The 18,640-nt window shown below is 42.0% G+C and overlaps 1 protein-coding gene across 2 annotated transcripts in view; it reads right to left on the bottom strand.

Annotated features, from left to right (window-relative positions):
* The window catches only part of ANKRD29 (ankyrin repeat domain 29), a 33,047-nt gene extending 19,903 nt beyond the window's left edge, over positions 1–13,144 (bottom strand). The window contains exons 1-4 of one of the 2 annotated variants that reach the window (XM_040087229.1): positions 13,064–13,144; positions 7,307–7,417; positions 5,468–5,566; positions 3,523–3,621 (exon numbers count right to left, since the gene is read on the bottom strand). In XM_040087229.1, coding sequence (XP_039943163.1) covers positions 3,523–3,621; positions 5,468–5,566; positions 7,307–7,417; positions 13,064–13,084 — 330 coding nt within the window. In that variant the 5' untranslated portion in view covers positions 13,085–13,144. The remainder of the gene's footprint in view (positions 1–3,522; positions 3,622–5,467; positions 5,567–7,306; positions 7,418–13,063) is intronic. The other variant, XM_058419879.1, reaches the window with a different exon arrangement.
* Positions 13,145–18,640: the final 5,496 nt, after the last annotated feature.

Here is an 18,640-nt window from a genome sequence, read left to right as displayed (position 1 = left end):
TTCCTCTGTCATCATCACCTGAAAGTAGCTTAGAATTGTACGTTGTTTTTAGCATCTCTTAAATATGGTACAGAGGAGAAGTGATCTTCTGCAATCACTGCCTGCTGAAAAACAGCCTCTGACATGCTGCTCAACCTGCAGTACTGCTTGGAAAATGTGCCACCAGGTTTTTGAAGAACTCACATGATTATCACATCTATCAGAATAAAAGAAAAAAATTTCAACCTGTGTTAAATATTTCTATGGATGTCAGACTGGGACAACGCAGAATAATATTAATGACTAATATTATATGTAATGATTATGCAATAATTACTTGTCAATAGTACTATTTATTCTATTTAGAACATCAGCATTTATTGCTAATTACTTTATTACACTATTTTAGAATAGTTTTACTTGCCTACCATAGCAAATATCAATTCTAATGATGCAAGGCTTAACAAGAATTGCATGCCTTTATTAAGATAGCTCTCCAGAATTCTCATATATGAGTAACAAATGTAGTAATCCCAAATTATTGATAAGTGCATGAAAAAGATGTTGGGCTTTGCATTCCCTTAGCTAAAGCCTCTGTTTTCTAGGATACATTGAATTTGTGTGCTCATTCCAAATCCATGTCATAATTTATAATAGAAAAATATATATATTCTTTGCAAATGGGTTAATTTTGCACTGCCCTTTAAAAACGGGATCAGCCGTATCATTTCCAGTGCTGCTCCCAGATGAGTCTCTTAGTGAGAAAATGCCTTGTCCCTAATCTGAAAAGGTGTATTTTATCAACTATATTGTTTCTGGGGTTTGTGAGGGATGGAGGAGCCTGTCACCTTGGTCACCGGTTAACAGAACAATGGAATCCTTCCAAGCTATGAAAACCACATTACTAAATCAGAAGATTGAACTGATACAAAGCCACACTAGTGGGCCAGTGGAAGATGTGGACTGTCCATGCACTACACCTGACTGGTGCCTCCTGCTCAGGCACATGCTGGGCGACGGTGCTGGAAAACCATCTCACATGCACATCACACACCAGCTTCCCATTGTTACATCCACTGAGAGCTGGTGTTATCTTTCAACCAGCTTGTCTGGACATAGCAGAACACTGTGGCCTGGAGAGGAAGAGCAACCAGCAGCTTATAAAATATACTGGGACTGGCATATGGGCCAAGTCAGATCTGGGCTCAGAAGCAGAGGCAGGCAGGAAAAAGGGGCTGGAATTAAAGTCTCAAAGTGAGCAACAGTAGACCCCAATTCTGCATTTGTTCAAAGATGGAAGCCATTTGGAGCAGCTGAGCAGGAATATTCTTTTATAATTTAGATCTTTGCTCCCTTTTATGTGTCCTAGTGTTTCACATCAATATATTCTGCAAGCTTCATAAAAGATTGTATATTGTCATGAAGGATCTGACAATTTCAAGCCTGCTGTTCACCTCCTAGATCAAATCTTGACCTCTTCACAAACTCATAGCTCACAGGCTGTGGAAAGTTTGAGTGAAGATGTAACTGTCCCTCTAGACAGAATAAGGTACTGAGCCTCTGACTTGCCAGCTGAATGTGAGAGAAAATGACCCCTCTGAATCTTGCTAACCCCCACCCATACCCTGAAATAAAAGGCAGAGAAGCAACATTTATTTTAATGTGCAACCTTACCCGATACGTTTGTCCCACATGAGATTGTCCAGTACTTTAAGATACAGCTGTTGTATTTAACACTGCCACCTCCTGCATCGCCAACTTTCACAGCTGCACTCCATGTTGTGTTAAACAGCCACAATTTCATTCATGCTTTTATTACTGATTGCTGCTGTGGGCAGAGAGTGGCTTACCACAAGCACAGCTCCCTGGGGTATCAGAATACTACTCTAGGGGCATGTGTGAACTCTGGCCACAAAACATCAGGATTTTTAGCCCCTGGAGCATAAGGAGCTGAGTTTTTGATGTTCCACCAGTTCCCGTAGGATTAAAACCCTGTCTTTCCAGGGACTCCAGAAAACAGGTATGGACTGAAAGAATCATTCAAATCACAGACTAAAACATCTTGAGAAATTGATTATTGTGGGGTAAAGAACTATTGCTTCTTCAAAGACATCACTTGGGATCCCAGGGTAAGTGACAAGCAAGTGTCCTCCTCCCCAGATTATGGAAATGCTTCAAAATGTAGCCAGCATGTCAAGGGTAAGTATCTTTAATGAAAATACGTTGTTTTCTCCTGTTTGCTTAAAGCAGAGGTGCTAATACTGCCTGGGCCAAAGAAACTGGTTTGATATACTGCTGTCAGTGATGAACTGCTCATCTTACTGCTGTTGACCCCGTGAGGGGTGGGGAACCCAGGCCCTACCACCTGTGCTTCTGGCTATTCTAAGAAGATTTTGGCAAAGAACCTGCCTGAACAAAGAAAAAAAAACCTCTGAGGTGCATTTCATCTTCTTGTCCCAGATGGGAAAGTGGGAATTTAGGGAGGACTGAAAGCATTATACTCTTATGTATCCTGTTGGAGTCCAGGGCATTCCTTTGGTTGCCTGGAGGGTCAGGGACCTGGGCAGGGGGGTCTGGGACCCCAGCCCAGAGCTCAGAGAGACACTGGCTTTGATTTCAGTCCATGGGAAAAACTTCCTACACTGAGAGAAGGTTTACAGGCCACAAGAATGTGAAAAAATAGTAGTTTAGCTTATCACAGGGTGAGAAAATAGTAATTTTAGGTTCCTAGCATTGAAGTGAATGGGGACAAGATGGAGAATCTGGGGCGTTGTCTCCTTCTTCTTCTCCTTCTCCTTCCCTCACTCCATTGCTGCATTGACGTGGCACAAAGTAGTTAGTGAGGATTGGGTCAGAGTAAAGATGACCTTTTTAGTAATAGTGATAGACATTGGTAAGAAATAGTAAACAAGAAATACGTAGTAATTAGTATAAAAGATAAGGACAACCCAGCTCGGGGGGAGACGTGAGGAATCCATGCAGCTGCAAACATCTTGTCGGACTCCGAGAAAATTGTAAGATAAGAAAAAATAAACGAAGTATGCAACCTTGAAAAATCTAAACCTGAGAACTCCGTCTCTTCCTTCCGCTTGGCTCAGAGCTGTGCAGGGGAGCCAAGGACCCTGAAACCACCTGAATGTCGGGGAAAGTGCCCGACAGTATCCTATTGTGGCATGCAGAGACATCCCAACGTTGATGAAATGTAAGTTTTATGCAACCCGAGTACATAAACACCTAAATCAGGATCCTACCTGGAATGTACAAAAAGACCCTTTGATCTTGTGTTGGAGGATGGCTTATGAGTAAAGACTGATATCTTTTTCAAGGCACCTTGATGAACTTATGCCACTAAGTCTAGGTAGGCAAAGCTAGTCCAAAGTTAATATTTCACAACATGTTGCATTACTCACACTACTCAAAAAATGTTCATGTGAGGAAATTGCATCATCTTAACTCTGCCCTGTCATGTTTCACGTGAATACAAAAGACCCAGCCTTGACTGTCAGAATGTATCAGCATGCAAAGATAGACCAATCATCTTACTTTATTCTTAAATTCAGTGGAGGCTCCAAATGAAAAGAGATACTTCACCACATCATTGTGGCCTTGCTGTGCAGCAAAGAACAGAGAAGTTGCACCTGACTGTAAAGGAAAAAAGGATTAAAAGAATAATAAACACATAACACACTTGACCACAGTATAGACATCTCAAATTAAAAAGTATTAAGCTAAATCAGTTGAATATCAGTTGAAAAGACATGATGAATTTGAAGACTCCAGAGGACACCAGGTATCTTAACTCAGTCTTCTTCCCATTGCACTGAAAAATCTGCCCAGCATCATCCATTTGAGAGAGAGGGAGGGAAGGAAGGAGGGAAGGAAGGAAAGGACAGGAAAGGAAAGGAAAGGAAAGGAAAGGAAAGGAAAGGAAAGAAAAATTAAAATTACCCTTCCGTCCCCCTTCCCTTCCCTTACCGTCCTTCACTTCCCTTCCCCTTCCCTTCCCTTCACCTTCCCTTCCCTTCCTTCCCTTCCTTACCGGAACTGACACTTAAATGAAAGGAGGAAGATGCAGGCTTTCCTGACTTTGGACTCTCTCATCCCATGTAGAAAGTACAGGAAATAAGAGCTACACATAAAATTCATTCCAGTGCCCAGAGCCTTTACAATAATAAAGGCCCCCTTTAGACTATTTCAGAGCCTGCTCTCCTGGGCAAATTTATGGGACTCTCACTTCCCAAGCTTCACAACAACTTCAGAGAACAAGAGCACTGGTTAGAATAACTGCATTTAGTTACAGAACAGTGCCATTGGTCTTTAGCGCTTAAACTTCATCTGTTTTGCTTCCTTTCTGCAACAGAGAGATTTTGGAGGCTTTCAGTGTTTTTCTTTTAGTTGGCCTGTTGAATCAGTGTTTCCTGAGTGATAATCAAGAGCAGCTCCATAAAACTGTTCTTAACTTTTTCTTTTGTTGCTTCTTTCCAAGCAATGTTTACCTAAGGGAAGGGACATGTTTAAATCCATGTTTTGTTAGAACAGGACCCCACTGAAAGACACGGACAATCATGGTTAGAGCAAGTTTAGGCCAGTAAGTGCAAAGACACCTACATCATCTAACACGGCATTCACTGACTCAGTAACTTGCAGATGTCAGCATGAGATTAATGCTCTGGTTCCAGGTAACCAAGGAAAGTAAGAAACATTGGCTGGTACTGTTGGAGCAATGAGCACACTGCTATCCTGCATGACCTGCCACTATCCCATGTAACTTCATGCTCTCCTTAAACTGCTCTTCTCTTAAAACCAGTGGTTGTCCCAGAGCAATTCTGTTCTTCACACAGCCAGTACAGACCCCAGCAACTGCAATCCTTACAACCATCTGCATGGAGTATGAGTGAAAGGCAATTACCCAAAAAAATCGGTTGCTGATGTCATGGTGCAAGACATGCCTTGAATGCCAAGCAGAGATGCAGGGAAGGGTACGGGTGAAAAAGCTGTGTGACTGCTAGAGATGAGTTGGCTCAGACTAAAAGGCAGAAACTCCAAAACATACAGAGTCAAAAATAATCCCTGTGCTAGCAATGGCATCCACTCCATTTTAATAACCAGGCTGCAAGTTAAAAGGTAAAGGTCTTCTTCTTATCTATCCCATCTGGAGATCTGTAAATTGTTGTGCCAAAAAGTAAAACTGCAAATACATAAATGACATAACCCTGGGGCTTACATCTCAGATGTAACTGGCCCTCACCAACCAGATCTGCTGAAAATGTTTTATGAGTTATTATAAATGTACCTCTGGCATCTGGTTTTCTCTTGTAAACTCCAGATACCTGATTCCCTGATGTCCTCAGAACAGAGCCTAGTATACATGTTATAAATACACTATACAGCAAGTGACAAAGAAACAACTGGCAACAATCAGCAGACAACACTCTTATTATTTGTAACAAACCAACAGTCACTTAATCAAGCCCTGTTTGAATCCTACCTCTCTCTGCAGATTGATATCTGCTCCTTGCAACACCAATTCCCGTACACAATCTATGTGGCCATAGTAAGATGCTACCATCAGAGCTGTTGTGCCAAGCTGGGAGTAAGGAGAAACAAGTCAGTACCTTCAACAGACACCTACAGCAATGAATCAGGCTGTCTGGATGAGACAGCATCTCTGCCAAAAAGCTGGAGGGAGCTTGTGATACCTTATTGTCCCAAAATAAGTGCAACAAGTATAAAAAGAACGAGCTTTGTTTCTAAACAGCCTTTTCCCCCTCTTTTTAATCAGAGAATCCCAAAATTCTTTGCATCATTTCCAGAAGAATAACCTCAGACACAGGAGCTGAATGACTCAGCTGAGTCACTTAGAACTCTGAGTCATAGTCCAGGAGAAGGAGCTGGGTGATTTAAACGGTAATTCCCTATCCAAATAATGAGAGCAAACTCACTCAGTGACTCTTCACATTGTAAGGGAGAACCTTCTGTACAGAAATCTCTGTTCAGAAAATCTTTCTGTACAGAAAATCTGTTCAGCTCCCTCAGGACACTATAAGGTCACTTCCATTGAATGAAGAAGGATTTATGTGTATGCAGCGCATGGACAATATGCCAAAACCACACGCATAAGGATGAAACACATCCTTCAAAACCATTCTCCCACAACAGATCAATTTAAAGAAGGAATGGGTGACATTACAAAAAAGAAACACGCGGTCTCAATTATACAAATATCATTTAGTGTAGAAAGTGTGTATGTCTGATACAGTTATTAATGCAGCGCAGTGTGAAAGCTCTTGTCCAAAGTTAGCCTTCTTTTGAGAAAAAATGAACAGTAGTGACTTAATTTTTTCACACTGATCTCTCTCCTGTTTACTACAAGCCTCCATTTGAACAACCTTCCCTCCCCTGTCAGAAGGACAGTCATAGCACCAGCTCCAGAGCAGTAGTAGGACAAATACTTGCCTATGGGGCAAAATGAAATGAAAATGAAAAGACAGGTTAAAGTCAATGGGCTTGTAAAATCTCCTACACTTTGAAGGTATTTAAAGTGAGAGAAGCTGCAGCAAGTTCATGTTTCAGGCTGGAAGTGGCATTAAGCCTTGCCAACACCAGCATGACTCCATGTCATTCAGTCCCAATGCCAAACAGAAGAAACCTGGAACTTCTCAACCTCCTTTTCCCCTTGTTCTTTGACACAGCTCAGCAAAATTAAGTATCTCACCATGTGTTGTAGGCAGAATAGAAAGACCTATTCATTAACTGTGTTATCAACCCATTTCTAATCTCAAAACTAAGTTCAACCCATGTCTATTACAGTAAGGAAATTCCCATGAAATCTGTTGTGTGTCTGGGCTTCTCTTGCTTGGCAATCTTGTGCTTTCATATTGGTGCCCAGTCCAAAGAGTAGGTGGAGGAGGAAGAATTTAGGAGGCCAGCAGTTGGTCTAATTATGAGAAGGTCTGCTAGCTGACAGAATCATTGCTACCTGGGCCCAATTGAGCCAACTCTTCACTGTGATCTATTACTACAATGACATTTCTTTGCAAAGAGAAGCCTGAGGTGCTAGGATCTCTGTTTTTAATGTCAGCACCACAAATAACTATGTAAGACACATTTTTGAGTGCTGGCGAATTCTTAACCCCTTGCCACTGATGTAAATCATCATGCTATTTTGTCCTACGTTTCAAGCTTGATTACTGACAGGAGAAGGTTTTAAATCATCCTGAAGTACCATAAGACATTCATATGTTTCATGTTAGATCCCTACTACACCCTCTGCACTGTGAGCCATGGAAAGTGATGCAAAATGAGTGCTGTGGCTGTAGATGCATACGCTGTCTTTGCAGTCCACATCTACTCGCCCACTGTTCAGCAGCAGCTGGAGGAGAGCCAGGTTTCCTTTCCTTGCAGCCCAAAATGCAGCATTGGCAAGTGGTGTTTCTTTCTGGTGGAAAAAAGGGAAGACAACAAAAAAAAAAGAAAGCAGAAATAAATCACTTTGGAAAATACACATTTGTATGGGCAAGCATACACACCACATACATTCTGGATTCAAGTGAGTAAAGTTTCAGCTTAGTGTGCTGGTCTTTCAAACCCAGAGCATGGAAAGGAAGCTAATTTAATTTCCTTTTGCAATTAAAGAGACCAGTCTTCCTGTTCTTCCTCATGTTATTTCAAGTCTTCCTTGTGTCCATGGCAGCCTGTATCTCTTAGATTGCTCTGTAATGAGAAATGATGATGCTAGGCCAGATCCACAGGGAAGCATCACAGAAAACAATATACTTGGGGATGCCTGTATTGTCTGCCTCTGTGGTGGGGCTGCCCACAGCTGGCTGAAGCATCCTGCTGCTACGTCCTACTGCAGGACATCCCCTTGGGCTTCAGATTAGCTCCCTGTCATCTCCTCCTTTTCTGCACACAAAGTTCCAATACAGGAAAAGTGTTGCTCATGCATCTCCCAGACTGCTTGTTCTACCTCCTGCCTGGAATTAACACCCTGTGACTGTGGGCATGTGCAATATCTCCTGGGTAGGAGTGAATGATGACTGCTCCAGCATGGGAAAAGGACAGAGAAAAAGACATGGACTTTGCTCCTACTCTCTTTATATAATCAATGCAGACAGCTGCCAATATTCTGCCTTGACAGGTAAGCACTGTCAAGGCTGAAGTGTAGGGGGAAACACTGTGATGGCAATGATACTTTTATATCCTAGAGCAGGCTCATGCTGCTGATGTTTTAATAAGGGCCCAAACCACCTACAAAGGAGTAAAGCATTACTTCACCAATAGCCATACCAAAGCAGAGCCAAAAACACCCAGGGGCATTGCTTTCCAGCGAACCCTGACTTCAGGATAACCCAAACAGAGTGCAAAGTGGATATAAAAGTCAATCATTCAGCTTCAGAAATGACATAGGCACTTCTTGTCTAAATGTCAATGTGCACATGTAATGTGGCAGGGAATCAGGATTCAATAGTTTTATGCTTTATAATTAAAATGCACATATACAGCACAGTTTAAATTGCTTCCTTCACTGACATGAAGACAATAAACTTCGCTGAAACCAGCAGACAGAAATCATGAATCTGAATCTATCTCATTTCTGTCATAGTGAGCACTTTCCATGGGTTGCGTTTAATAGGTTAGAAAATTGGCAGCTGTTTCAGATGAGATATTCCAAACATTCTACAAATTATAAGTCACTTCCTATAAATTGATAGTGGTATTTCTTGTACCAGCACACGCAGGGGCAGGAGTCTGAAAATTTTAGCAAGCACAATGAGCTAAATTCTATCTTCCTTTCAGAGCTATTGCATTTCCCTGGAGAATCTGTAGATAATGTTGATTAAAGTAGAGACAGCAGTTTATACCCTCCTTGCTGCCAGCACCGTAGTGCCTTCCTATCTTTACCCTTAGAACCAATAAATTTTTATGTAAAAGCAAACAATTGACTTAAACACACAGAAGTTCATATTGCCCTTTCTGCTCTGATTTATTAGCTAGATATTCATTTATAGAGCTGGCAGTTAGGAATATTGTCTTATCGGCTTTGTTGTTATGAAATTACCTGGAAAAGTATTGCAAAAGAATCATGTTTAGACCTTACAGAATGGACAATCAAATTCCTTAACTTTTATTGTCCCAAACTATCCCTTGAATTTTTAGAAAGTTTAGAAGTATGGCAATACATCCATAAAGGTAAAGATTTACTTAATCCACCCCAGTTCTCACTACAAGGGCACAGTAGGAGACTGAATTTTATTACGGCTCATCATACACCACTAGTTTCACTGGTCAGGTAGGCAAGAACTGGAATCCATATTCAGGAATTCCTTACCTGCCTTCACCAGTTCACGTGAGAAGAGAAAAGAACTAAATGTCCAGTGTGACCCTGGATGGGAAGTAGAAGTTCAAAGTCTTTGGCCTTATGAGTCATAAATTCCTACCTCTTTTTTCTCCCCTGTAAGTCCTACAGTAGCTCTCCAGCAGAGCTGTCCTTAGAGTTTGGATCAGACCCAAGGAATGGAAGAATTCTTCAGTGCACCAAGGACACAAAACTAAGTTTTTTCCCATTTGTACTGACTCTTATTAAGACTCTTGTTATTTTATTTCTCTTTGTGCCCCTGCGTTGCTTGGGATTCCTTGTATAAAAGTAGAGTATACAGCACACTCAGAGCATCAACGACTCAGCAATTAGATTAAAAACTCCAGATGCAAATCTGAGCTATTTTACCTGCTAAGGTGAATGAAAGTGCAAAATCATTCAGATGATCTGGGCACCTTACAAGAACAGCCTCATTGTGTACCATGTGGCATTTTATATCTCTGGATCTATAGCTCTGTTCTCTTCATTTTCATCAGCAACACTGACATCACTGGTAGGCAAAACGTAAGACAGTGCTTTGGGGTTAATAATCCAATTAACTGAATTACTTTTGAGGAATAAATGGGTTTATAGCTGCAGGATGTGACTGCTGTCGGTCGGCTATGAACTCAGCCTTGTCTCATCAGATACTTCCTAGGGAGAGGTAATGTTGAATTTTAAGAGATTAATTGGACAAAATATTCATGTAATTCTTATCATAAGGCTAGTCTGCTCCCAAAGCATCCTCTAAGTAAACAACTGACAGTCTGGGAGCAGAATGTAATAAAGATTTGAAAATTATTAGCTAATAGCTTCCATGAAAATTACTTGTTTCATTATGTCACTTGTGCCAGCATCAGCAACTTTCAAGGTAAAAGTTCCTTCACTTTATCAAGTTCTCTAAAGTTTTATTTTAAAATCTGGCTGTGCTAATAATTTTGATTGTCTGTATGCTTTTATGAAAGCCCAAAGATGAAAAGCTGGCATTATATTCATGCTGTATTGACATTAGAAAAAATACTTTTTCAGAAATGGCCTAGAGGAAAATATATATTATATATCTGACAAAGCCATTTCTTTGCAGCAATACAGAAAAAAATGAATTGTGCTAATGTGTCTGTGTCATTTCAGGAATATTGAGGGGGAAAGTATAATTTATATGCTGTGACCACCAGCTCCTGCTCCCTGCCCTACCTCTGACTTGCTGTTTGCAGAGAAAGGGCAGGTGACAGTGGGGTGACCACTGAGGAGGTGGAAGAGTACATTTCTTAAACAGGAATCTTGCGGATGAAAGAAAAGAGGCAAAGAGAAAGAAAAGAAAGGAGAAAGAGAATGCTAGTTTGCCCACTGGCTTGTTCCTTGTGCTGGCAAAATACAAGAAAATTCCCTTTTCTTTCAAACCAGTCCTAATGGGAAGAAGGAATTGAGTAAAAAGTTTTAAGAAGAACTGGAAATCAGGCTCAAGCATGATGGAAAAGGCTACTGCAACTTAGGAGCAGAGTTCTTTATTTGATAGCAATATATCCTACATGAAGGAACTGATAAAAAGGAAGGTAGTTTGATATATAAAGGGTTAGTCAGGCAAAATGTGGTAGAAGAGTGGATATTTGTGTGAGAAAGAAAGATTAACGCTATGCCATGGGTAAGTAGGATAATAAGATGGAAAATGTGGACAGTCAGTGGCAAACAGATAGTAAGAATCCAAGTTCATGATCTTCTGAGAGAAAGAGAAAATGCCAAACAAAATGTCACAGAAAAGGGAGAGCAAACAGAGGTTTGGTCTGCCATTCTTCAGAGGGAGGGGAAAGCAGTGAGCTACTTTGAACAGGAATACTTGAGGGAATGCAGTGTGAGAAATAGGGCACAGAAAAAGAGCTGATAGGGACAGAAGAGAAAGTAAGACCTGAAGAACAAGTTAAATAAACAAGGAGGCCAAAAAAGGATAAGAAAGCAAGAAGAAACTGGCATCACCAGGAACATGGGGCTGTAAGGGTGATGCTTGTGAGTAATGAAGGTGGGAAAAAACTCACAGAGACAGAATGAAGGGACAGAAAAACTAAGAAAAAAAAGTAACTAGGTGAACAACCAATGCAAGACCAAAAGGGGATGACCACAAGAGACTGCAGCCCATAAAGCCAAATGTATCCTGGGCTACGTCAAAAGAATCTAGACCAGCAGGTCGAGGAAAGTGATTCTCTCCCTCAATTCTGCTCTGGTAAGACCACACGTGGAGTACTATGCAGCTCTGGAGCCCCCAACATAAGGATGTCGACCTGCTGGAGCAAATCCAGAAGAGGACCATGAAGATGATCAGAGGGCTAGAGCACCTCTCCTATGAAGACAAGCTGAGGGAATTGAGGTTGTTCAGGCTGGAGAAGAGAAGGCTCCTAGGAGACCTTAGAGCAGCCTTCCAGTGGCTAAATGGGGCCTGCAAGAGAGATGGAGAGGGACATTTTATAACGGCTTGTAGTGACAGGACAAGGACAAATGGCTTTAAACTGAAAGGGGGTAGGTTTAGAGTGGATAATAGGAAGACATTCTTTACTGTGTGGGTGGTGAGGCTCTGGAACAGGTTGCCAAGAGAAGCTGTGGATGCCCCACCCCTAGAAGTGTCCACGGTCAGGCTGGATGGGGCTTTGAGCAACCTGGTCTAGCAGGAGGTGTCCCTGCTTATGGCAGGGGGCTGGAATATGATGATCTCTAGGGTCCCTTCCAACCCAAGGCATTCTATGATTTCACCACCAAGTGTAAGACTGAGCTGCCCTTGGAGCAAAGGCTCTCTGCCCCCTGCCACGGGAAGGCTTTAGCTGCAGGTGAGAACCACCTGCTGCACCAGCATTGAACTGATATGGTGCCGCTGAAGCACCAGCATTCCAGGGGGGAAATACCCCGACAGGAGTGAGGCAAGTACAGGGAATAATCCACCAGATCAAAAAATGCAACACAAGCAATGTGGCAAAGGACTGGCACTGAGCTGCTGATCAATAAGAGAAGGGCAAGCACAGCATCCAGGAAGTGCCTAACAGAGGAGATGTACATCCATCATAAATTTTATCTGTTAACACCATTAGTAAATTGCTGCTTGCTTCCCTCTTTGCCGAATAACCTTATTAATCCTGTCCTTAGATTAAAAAACTTCCTTAAGGCAATCTTTTGAAATGACAGCTCTCGCGTGGGTTTGGATGGAAGAAGTACAAAAAAGTGACAGGAATCACAGCTGGCAAAGGGAACAAACCAGCCAGGCTTCAGTGGCCACCACAGCCTGAAAGGAAGAGCACGGATAAAGACTGCCTGCTAACTATTACACAACCAGCGCCAGCGGAGATGGTCGGAAAAGTCAGGAGGAGGCTCCGGACTGCACCAAAACCTATAAAACGGAGCCCGGCCACGCCGGAGCCAGCGTGAAGCTCCACGGAGGCTGGCACTTTATGTAACACAAGGCACGCACCCTTTTGGGGCAGTCAGCTGTGAAAAGCGCCCGCTCCATCACCTGCCGCCGCAGAACTCCCCGGGCACCCCAAAGCCCGGGAAGGACTCTTTTCTTTCCTTCCGCCCTACACTACCCTCGTTTTTCCTAAAAGGGGGGAAAAAAAAAAATTATAACAACTCAATCCCCAAACCCACGGATACGACAGCGCACTCCACGGGCTGCCGGCATGACAAGCGCAAAGCGGGAAGCCGAAGGCGCATCCCCCCGCCCCTCTCCCCTTGAGGCGCCCGGCTCACCTTGAACGACATCCTGCACATCGCAGCGCTCCGCCTCCGCCGCGCTCCGCTCCGCGCCCGCCCGCGCAGCTCGGCCCGCACCGCTCCGCGCCCGGGGCTGCGGGGCCGGGGCGGGGCGCGGGGCCGGCGCCTCCCTCCCTCCCTCCCTCCCGCGCCACTCGGTGCTCACGGGGTTCTGACTACTGTGGCTCTTTAAAGGTTCTTCTTGGGGCGGGAAGGGAATATTTGGTTGTTTTTTTAAAAAAATTATTATTATTATCATTATTATTATTATTATTATTATTATTACTACTACTACTATTATTATTACTATTATTACTATTATTATTTATTACTGCTCTTGTTATTTAGCCGAATAGGATGAATTCTGTTCAAACGCATGCTAATCATATCGGCATACAATTTTATGCAATTACAGAAAATTATATGTTCTCGCTGTTTTTGTTGCTTTTAATTGTTATCGTTCAATGGTTGTTGCTGCTATTGTTAATTGGTCGTTGTAGTAGTAGTAGTAGTGGTATTTAAAATGGGCCCCTGCTTCAGCAGCATCCTGAGAAGCCAGCCCCCAGGGTGGCGGGACTCACACCACTCAGCCTCTGGTTCACACCGACAGATGAGGCCTCTGCAGCTCGGGAACAGCACTGAAATGGTCCAAACGCCAAGCACCCTCACCCCAGCCCCAGGCTCATCACGGTGCTAATGCCACCTGCACAGCACCGCTTTTGTATTTCACAACCTCTTCCCTTCATATCTAGGAAAATCCTGTTAGGAGATACTGTTGTGAGTACACCTACGGTGCTGCCACCCAAACCTTTGCTGGGGGTGAGCATTCCTTCACCTTGCAAGAATCCAGCTATCGCCAATACTATCTCCCACGGCTGATGTGCTCTCATTAGGAAGCCAGTAAGTTCTTAAGGGCTTAATTTTAAGCCTTTAAAAATGAACAACCATAAAGCCAATTCATGTCCTGTTTTGCCTGGCTGCCACAAATTTCATTCAAAGTCTTTGTGATATAAAGTAGGCAAAGCAGGGCATGCTCTGGTGAGAGATTCCTGAATTTCTTTGCTATTGTTGGTTTAAACTGAGCCCTTAGGGATTTTCCTCTTTTGATGTGCACACATAAATCCCATTCACGGGAAAATTATGCGTGTGCATTGAAAGAAAATACTTGTGCTGCGATCCAAATAGCTTATTCTACAAATCTGCAAGTGAAGGGGTTTCTGCACATCTTTTCCCTGAGGCAATGTTCATCTGTGCATCTGTGCATACAGTAAAACAAACGGGAGGCAAGCAGATGAAAGCTGCTAATAGCGCCAGCTCATCTCAGGATGCATGGCCTGGTGTGAACCTTAATTACTGAGATCATACAATCCTGGATGATCACTCAGATTGCTTCTTAGACTTAAAAATACCGAATAAACTCAGCCGATTGCATAGCTGAGAGTCATCCTTGCTCTGATCCAGTTGCACAGTGATGATTGTCCGCTGAAAGAGGAAAATATTACTGATCTGTACACACTCCCTACCTCACCCTTGGAAAATCCCTGTGTTTATTCAATCTATTGTGAATAGCATGCCAAACTTTTCACATTCGTCCAAATATTCAGCCCAAATATTAAATTTTATGACCAGAAAATCCCCAATGAATTTTCTGGATGAACAACAAAAAAAGGAGATGAAAGCAATATAATTTTTTTTTTTTTTGGGGGGGGGGGGGTGTGGGTGTCTGTATTTATCTTAGGTGTCAGGGAAAGAAAATTTAAAGTGTTTTTCTTAATATACCCACGAAATCTGAAATTGCATCCATTTTCAGTTGCACATGGTCTCCTGTGACTTTTCTGTTTTCATATTTAGGTACAGTAATTTGTCAGAACAGCTGAATACAGAAATACATATATAAGGTATGTTCCTTTTTAGTGATCCTTTGAAGGTTTATCCCAGAAAGCATGTAGAAACAATGTTTTTTGATGCAGACCTCTGCCTATTGTTACACTTGTTTATGGACAAAGAGGACACGCACCTCATATATATATATAAAACCAAGAATTTATAATTATAATAACTGAAACTTTACAGTCTAACATAAGAACCATTACTAGATCAGATGCAATTATAGCAGAAAAAGAAAAAAGTCTATACAGAGAAAAAAAAAAATCCGTATTAATAACATTACAGTTAAAACTTATATACACTTCCTAGTTTTCACTCCTTTTCTGGATGTTATCCTCACCTTTCCCCTGCTCTGCTAGATCTCCAGAGTTGGTGGTTTCATTCTGGTGGTGGTGGTTTGGGATGTTATGGTGGGCTGTAGCATCTGGAATTGGCCATTGCAGGCACTACGATGTTCATGTTAATGGCTTCTTCTTCTTCTTCTTCCCTCTAGGATCTGTATAATTCCGTTTTATACATTTGCTAACACGCTTTTACCTCTGACTCTATTTTCACTGGTCTGCAGCTCCATATTACAACCAAACTAATTCTCATTTCAATTAGAAAAGCTGCTGTTAGAGATAAGCCATGTAAAACAAAACTGGGGGAGGTCAAGAAAAGGTTAAAGAGAGCAAACCTGGCAAGGCTTAGTCCTGAGGCCCTGCAAACTCAATGCCTGTTACTATCATGGGAATACTGTGTTTTAGGGCTACACTTCTCCCCTATTCTTTAGTCTTGGCAGGCTATTTAAGATTGCAAGATACTCAGACTGGCTGGGATTTGTTAGCTCCTTGGCAGAATTCATCTGCAGGGCAGCAGGCTGCATTCCTCTCACCTAGTATTTCATCACAGCAATTATTTCAAATATCCTAAGTCATGTTGTTTTGTTCAAATCTGAAGGCTACCTAAGATGAATTGCACAAACAAATTAAATTACTGCGTTTAAAAGCTGATCCAACCATTCTGTGTAAGTCACAGAAAAACCTTACCTGAGCCAGAATAGTTCAAGCACACCTATATATGGATGATTAAGAGAAGTAGCACAAATTTTGGGTTAGAAAAAATATTCCTTCAGAGATTGTGATCTGAACCTCTACAATTTTTAATGCAAAGATGACATTAATTTCTATCTGCTTTCAAAAACAGCAATAAACAAATAGGTATTTAGAAATGTGAATATAACTTTGAGAGCAATATAACTTTGTCAGCTTAGTATGGAAATGGATAAATACATTTCAGCAGACAAGATGGTCAATGTGTGTTTTGTAACTTCAGTGAACTCTGACATGAGATTCTGCCCCCATCTCAAAAACCTTGTTAAATTTGCCTGCCATCTTCCCGACTCTGGGGCTCTTTACTGCAGGGCGTGCCACACAACTGCATCTGTGTAACTCAGAAGATATTGTATTGACAAATACATTTTGTCATTTCCCATATGACTGCATGTCAATAATGTGATCCTTTTGCTTTCAATATCCCCTGTATAAAGATCATTGATGAAGGTCTGTGGCATTTATTCTCTGATTGTAACTTAAGTTTTTTTCTGAAGCTTTGCAAATGGTGGAGATCTTAGTATAATGTTATTGATTTCAGCTGTATCTGCATTGTCTTCTTTCCTTGGACATTTGTTCCCATTAATATTTAGTTATTTAAATATTTTTAAAATGCATATAGGTTTCTATGTTTTTCTAGAAATAAATTACTTTATCCAAAGTATGAAAAAAAAAAAAAAAGGCAATTTAAAATGCATAATGAAGCAATCTTCAGCAGTTTCAGTTACAAATTTTGAAACCTGATTTTACCCAGACAACAACAGTAATAAGCCTGGCTACCACGAATAGCAAATTCTATTTCTACTTTACTAAAGGTAGAAACCCTCTTTACTACTCTACTTTTCTCTGCATGATTTCAAAATCCTGGATCACCGCCTCTTAGATGACTGTGTATGTTTCTGCCTGTGACCTCCTGTGTGGGCCTGGGCAAGCCTTTTGTGCCAAAATCTTTAAAAATAACTTCTCAGTTTGGCTTCCTTACGTCCTTTTGCCTTGTAACTCAAAATGATGACACCAAGACAAAGACTACTTTTGAAACCATCAGCCTAAGGTTTTTGCACATCAGTTTTTGTCAGCAAGTTTCAATACCAGCACAGAGTAAGAGAGCAGCTCTAAAACTTTTGTCTCTTTCCCATCTTTGGACTTTTTATGTTGCTAAAATAATTCTCCATCTTGGCTAAATTCTGCCCTGTGCTGTGGAATGAACTGAGCTGGCAATCTCCGACACCACCAGCAGTTCTGCTGTGCCAGCATGGACATCTGCATAGACCAGCAAGTCCAACTGCTTGGCTGGCAAAATCAGTTCATGCTGACCTCTCTGGGACAGCCACTTCAGTACTCTAGTCTGGATGAATCCAGCTGAAGAGAATCTCCTGATTGTCTTCCCTTATGGTGCTCTTTTCTTACTGTGAAGGGATCCTGTACCATGCAAACCTCAAAGAACTCCTCTGGGAGCAGACTCAGTGGGTTGCAGCTGCCAACTGGGATTGAAGGAGAGCTAATCTGAATTAAAACTAACTCAACATGAAATGGGTTCAATGTAGGCTTTAGGTCCTCAGCACCGTTTGCTCTACAGATTCACTCCTGTGGGGCTGCAGTATTTGCAAATGTAGACAGCCTTTGTTGTGCTATTACTACTACAGCTAGCTTAGACATCTCTAAATTGCTGTGCAATCTTTGAAACAGAAAAAGTGCATTATAATAAGGTACCTGCTACGTGCCATGCCTGTCTACAGCCATGTTGGCCCCCCTCTCCTGCCTGAAAAGTAGCCAAAGTCTTGTGCCATGGCTCCTTCCCTTTGCCCTGTGTGTGCTCTCTCATCCAGTGAGAATCTGGGAAGTCTCACTATTTGCCCAGGATTTATAGATGTTCTGCAGCACCTACAAATGAGACACAAACCATCAGGAAATCCTAGGCCTGTCCACTGCAGTTTACTGTGGGGTTCATGTACGTGTGCTTCATCAACCCATTTCAAGGACATGGTGAGCCTGACCTTTTTCAGGGTGCACAATGCAAATTCATGGTACATAACATCCACAATAAATGTGATACTTTCTAAGCATGCTGTGTCTACTGACAACAGCTTGTCTCATCAGCTTGTACATGTCCAACAAGAGTGATACACCCTGGAGTGCTTGGGCTTGCTGGGAGTATTAATCATTCCTAATCCAGCAGGCTATACCACCTGTAATATTCTTCAGCCCAAAGTAATAATTCTTCAGCCCAAAAGGAATCCTTGTCTGCTTCTGGGTTTGATGCCCTTTGGCTCCTTCACAGCACTTAGGGTTGAGTAGCTGGGTTTCCATCTTTCAGTGGGAGTGGCACTGCTCATCTCATGTTGAAACACTTGAACAGCCACAGTGAAAACCTCCTGCATGTCTCGGGTTGATCATTGCTTATGTACTTAGCCAGCGTTTGCACGCAAAATGCTAGGACATTATGAGGTGGATATTAATTTGAGTGCAATGTATTACTGCTATTCAAACTGTCTTTTGGTTAAAAAGAGGAATAGTGACAGAAATGAGAGGCATTTCTAACAAACTAGCATTTTACTTCCAGCCTTCCCTGGCATGCACAAGGAGTTTTAAAACAGGA

The sequence above is a fragment of the Hirundo rustica genome, chromosome 1 (assembly GCF_015227805.2).
Source record: "Hirundo rustica isolate bHirRus1 chromosome 1, bHirRus1.pri.v3, whole genome shotgun sequence".
In the NCBI taxonomy this organism is placed as follows: Eukaryota; Metazoa; Chordata; class Aves; order Passeriformes; family Hirundinidae; genus Hirundo; species Hirundo rustica.
Note: the sequence above shows the minus strand (reverse complement) of the source record. Positions and strands in the feature narration are given on the sequence as shown.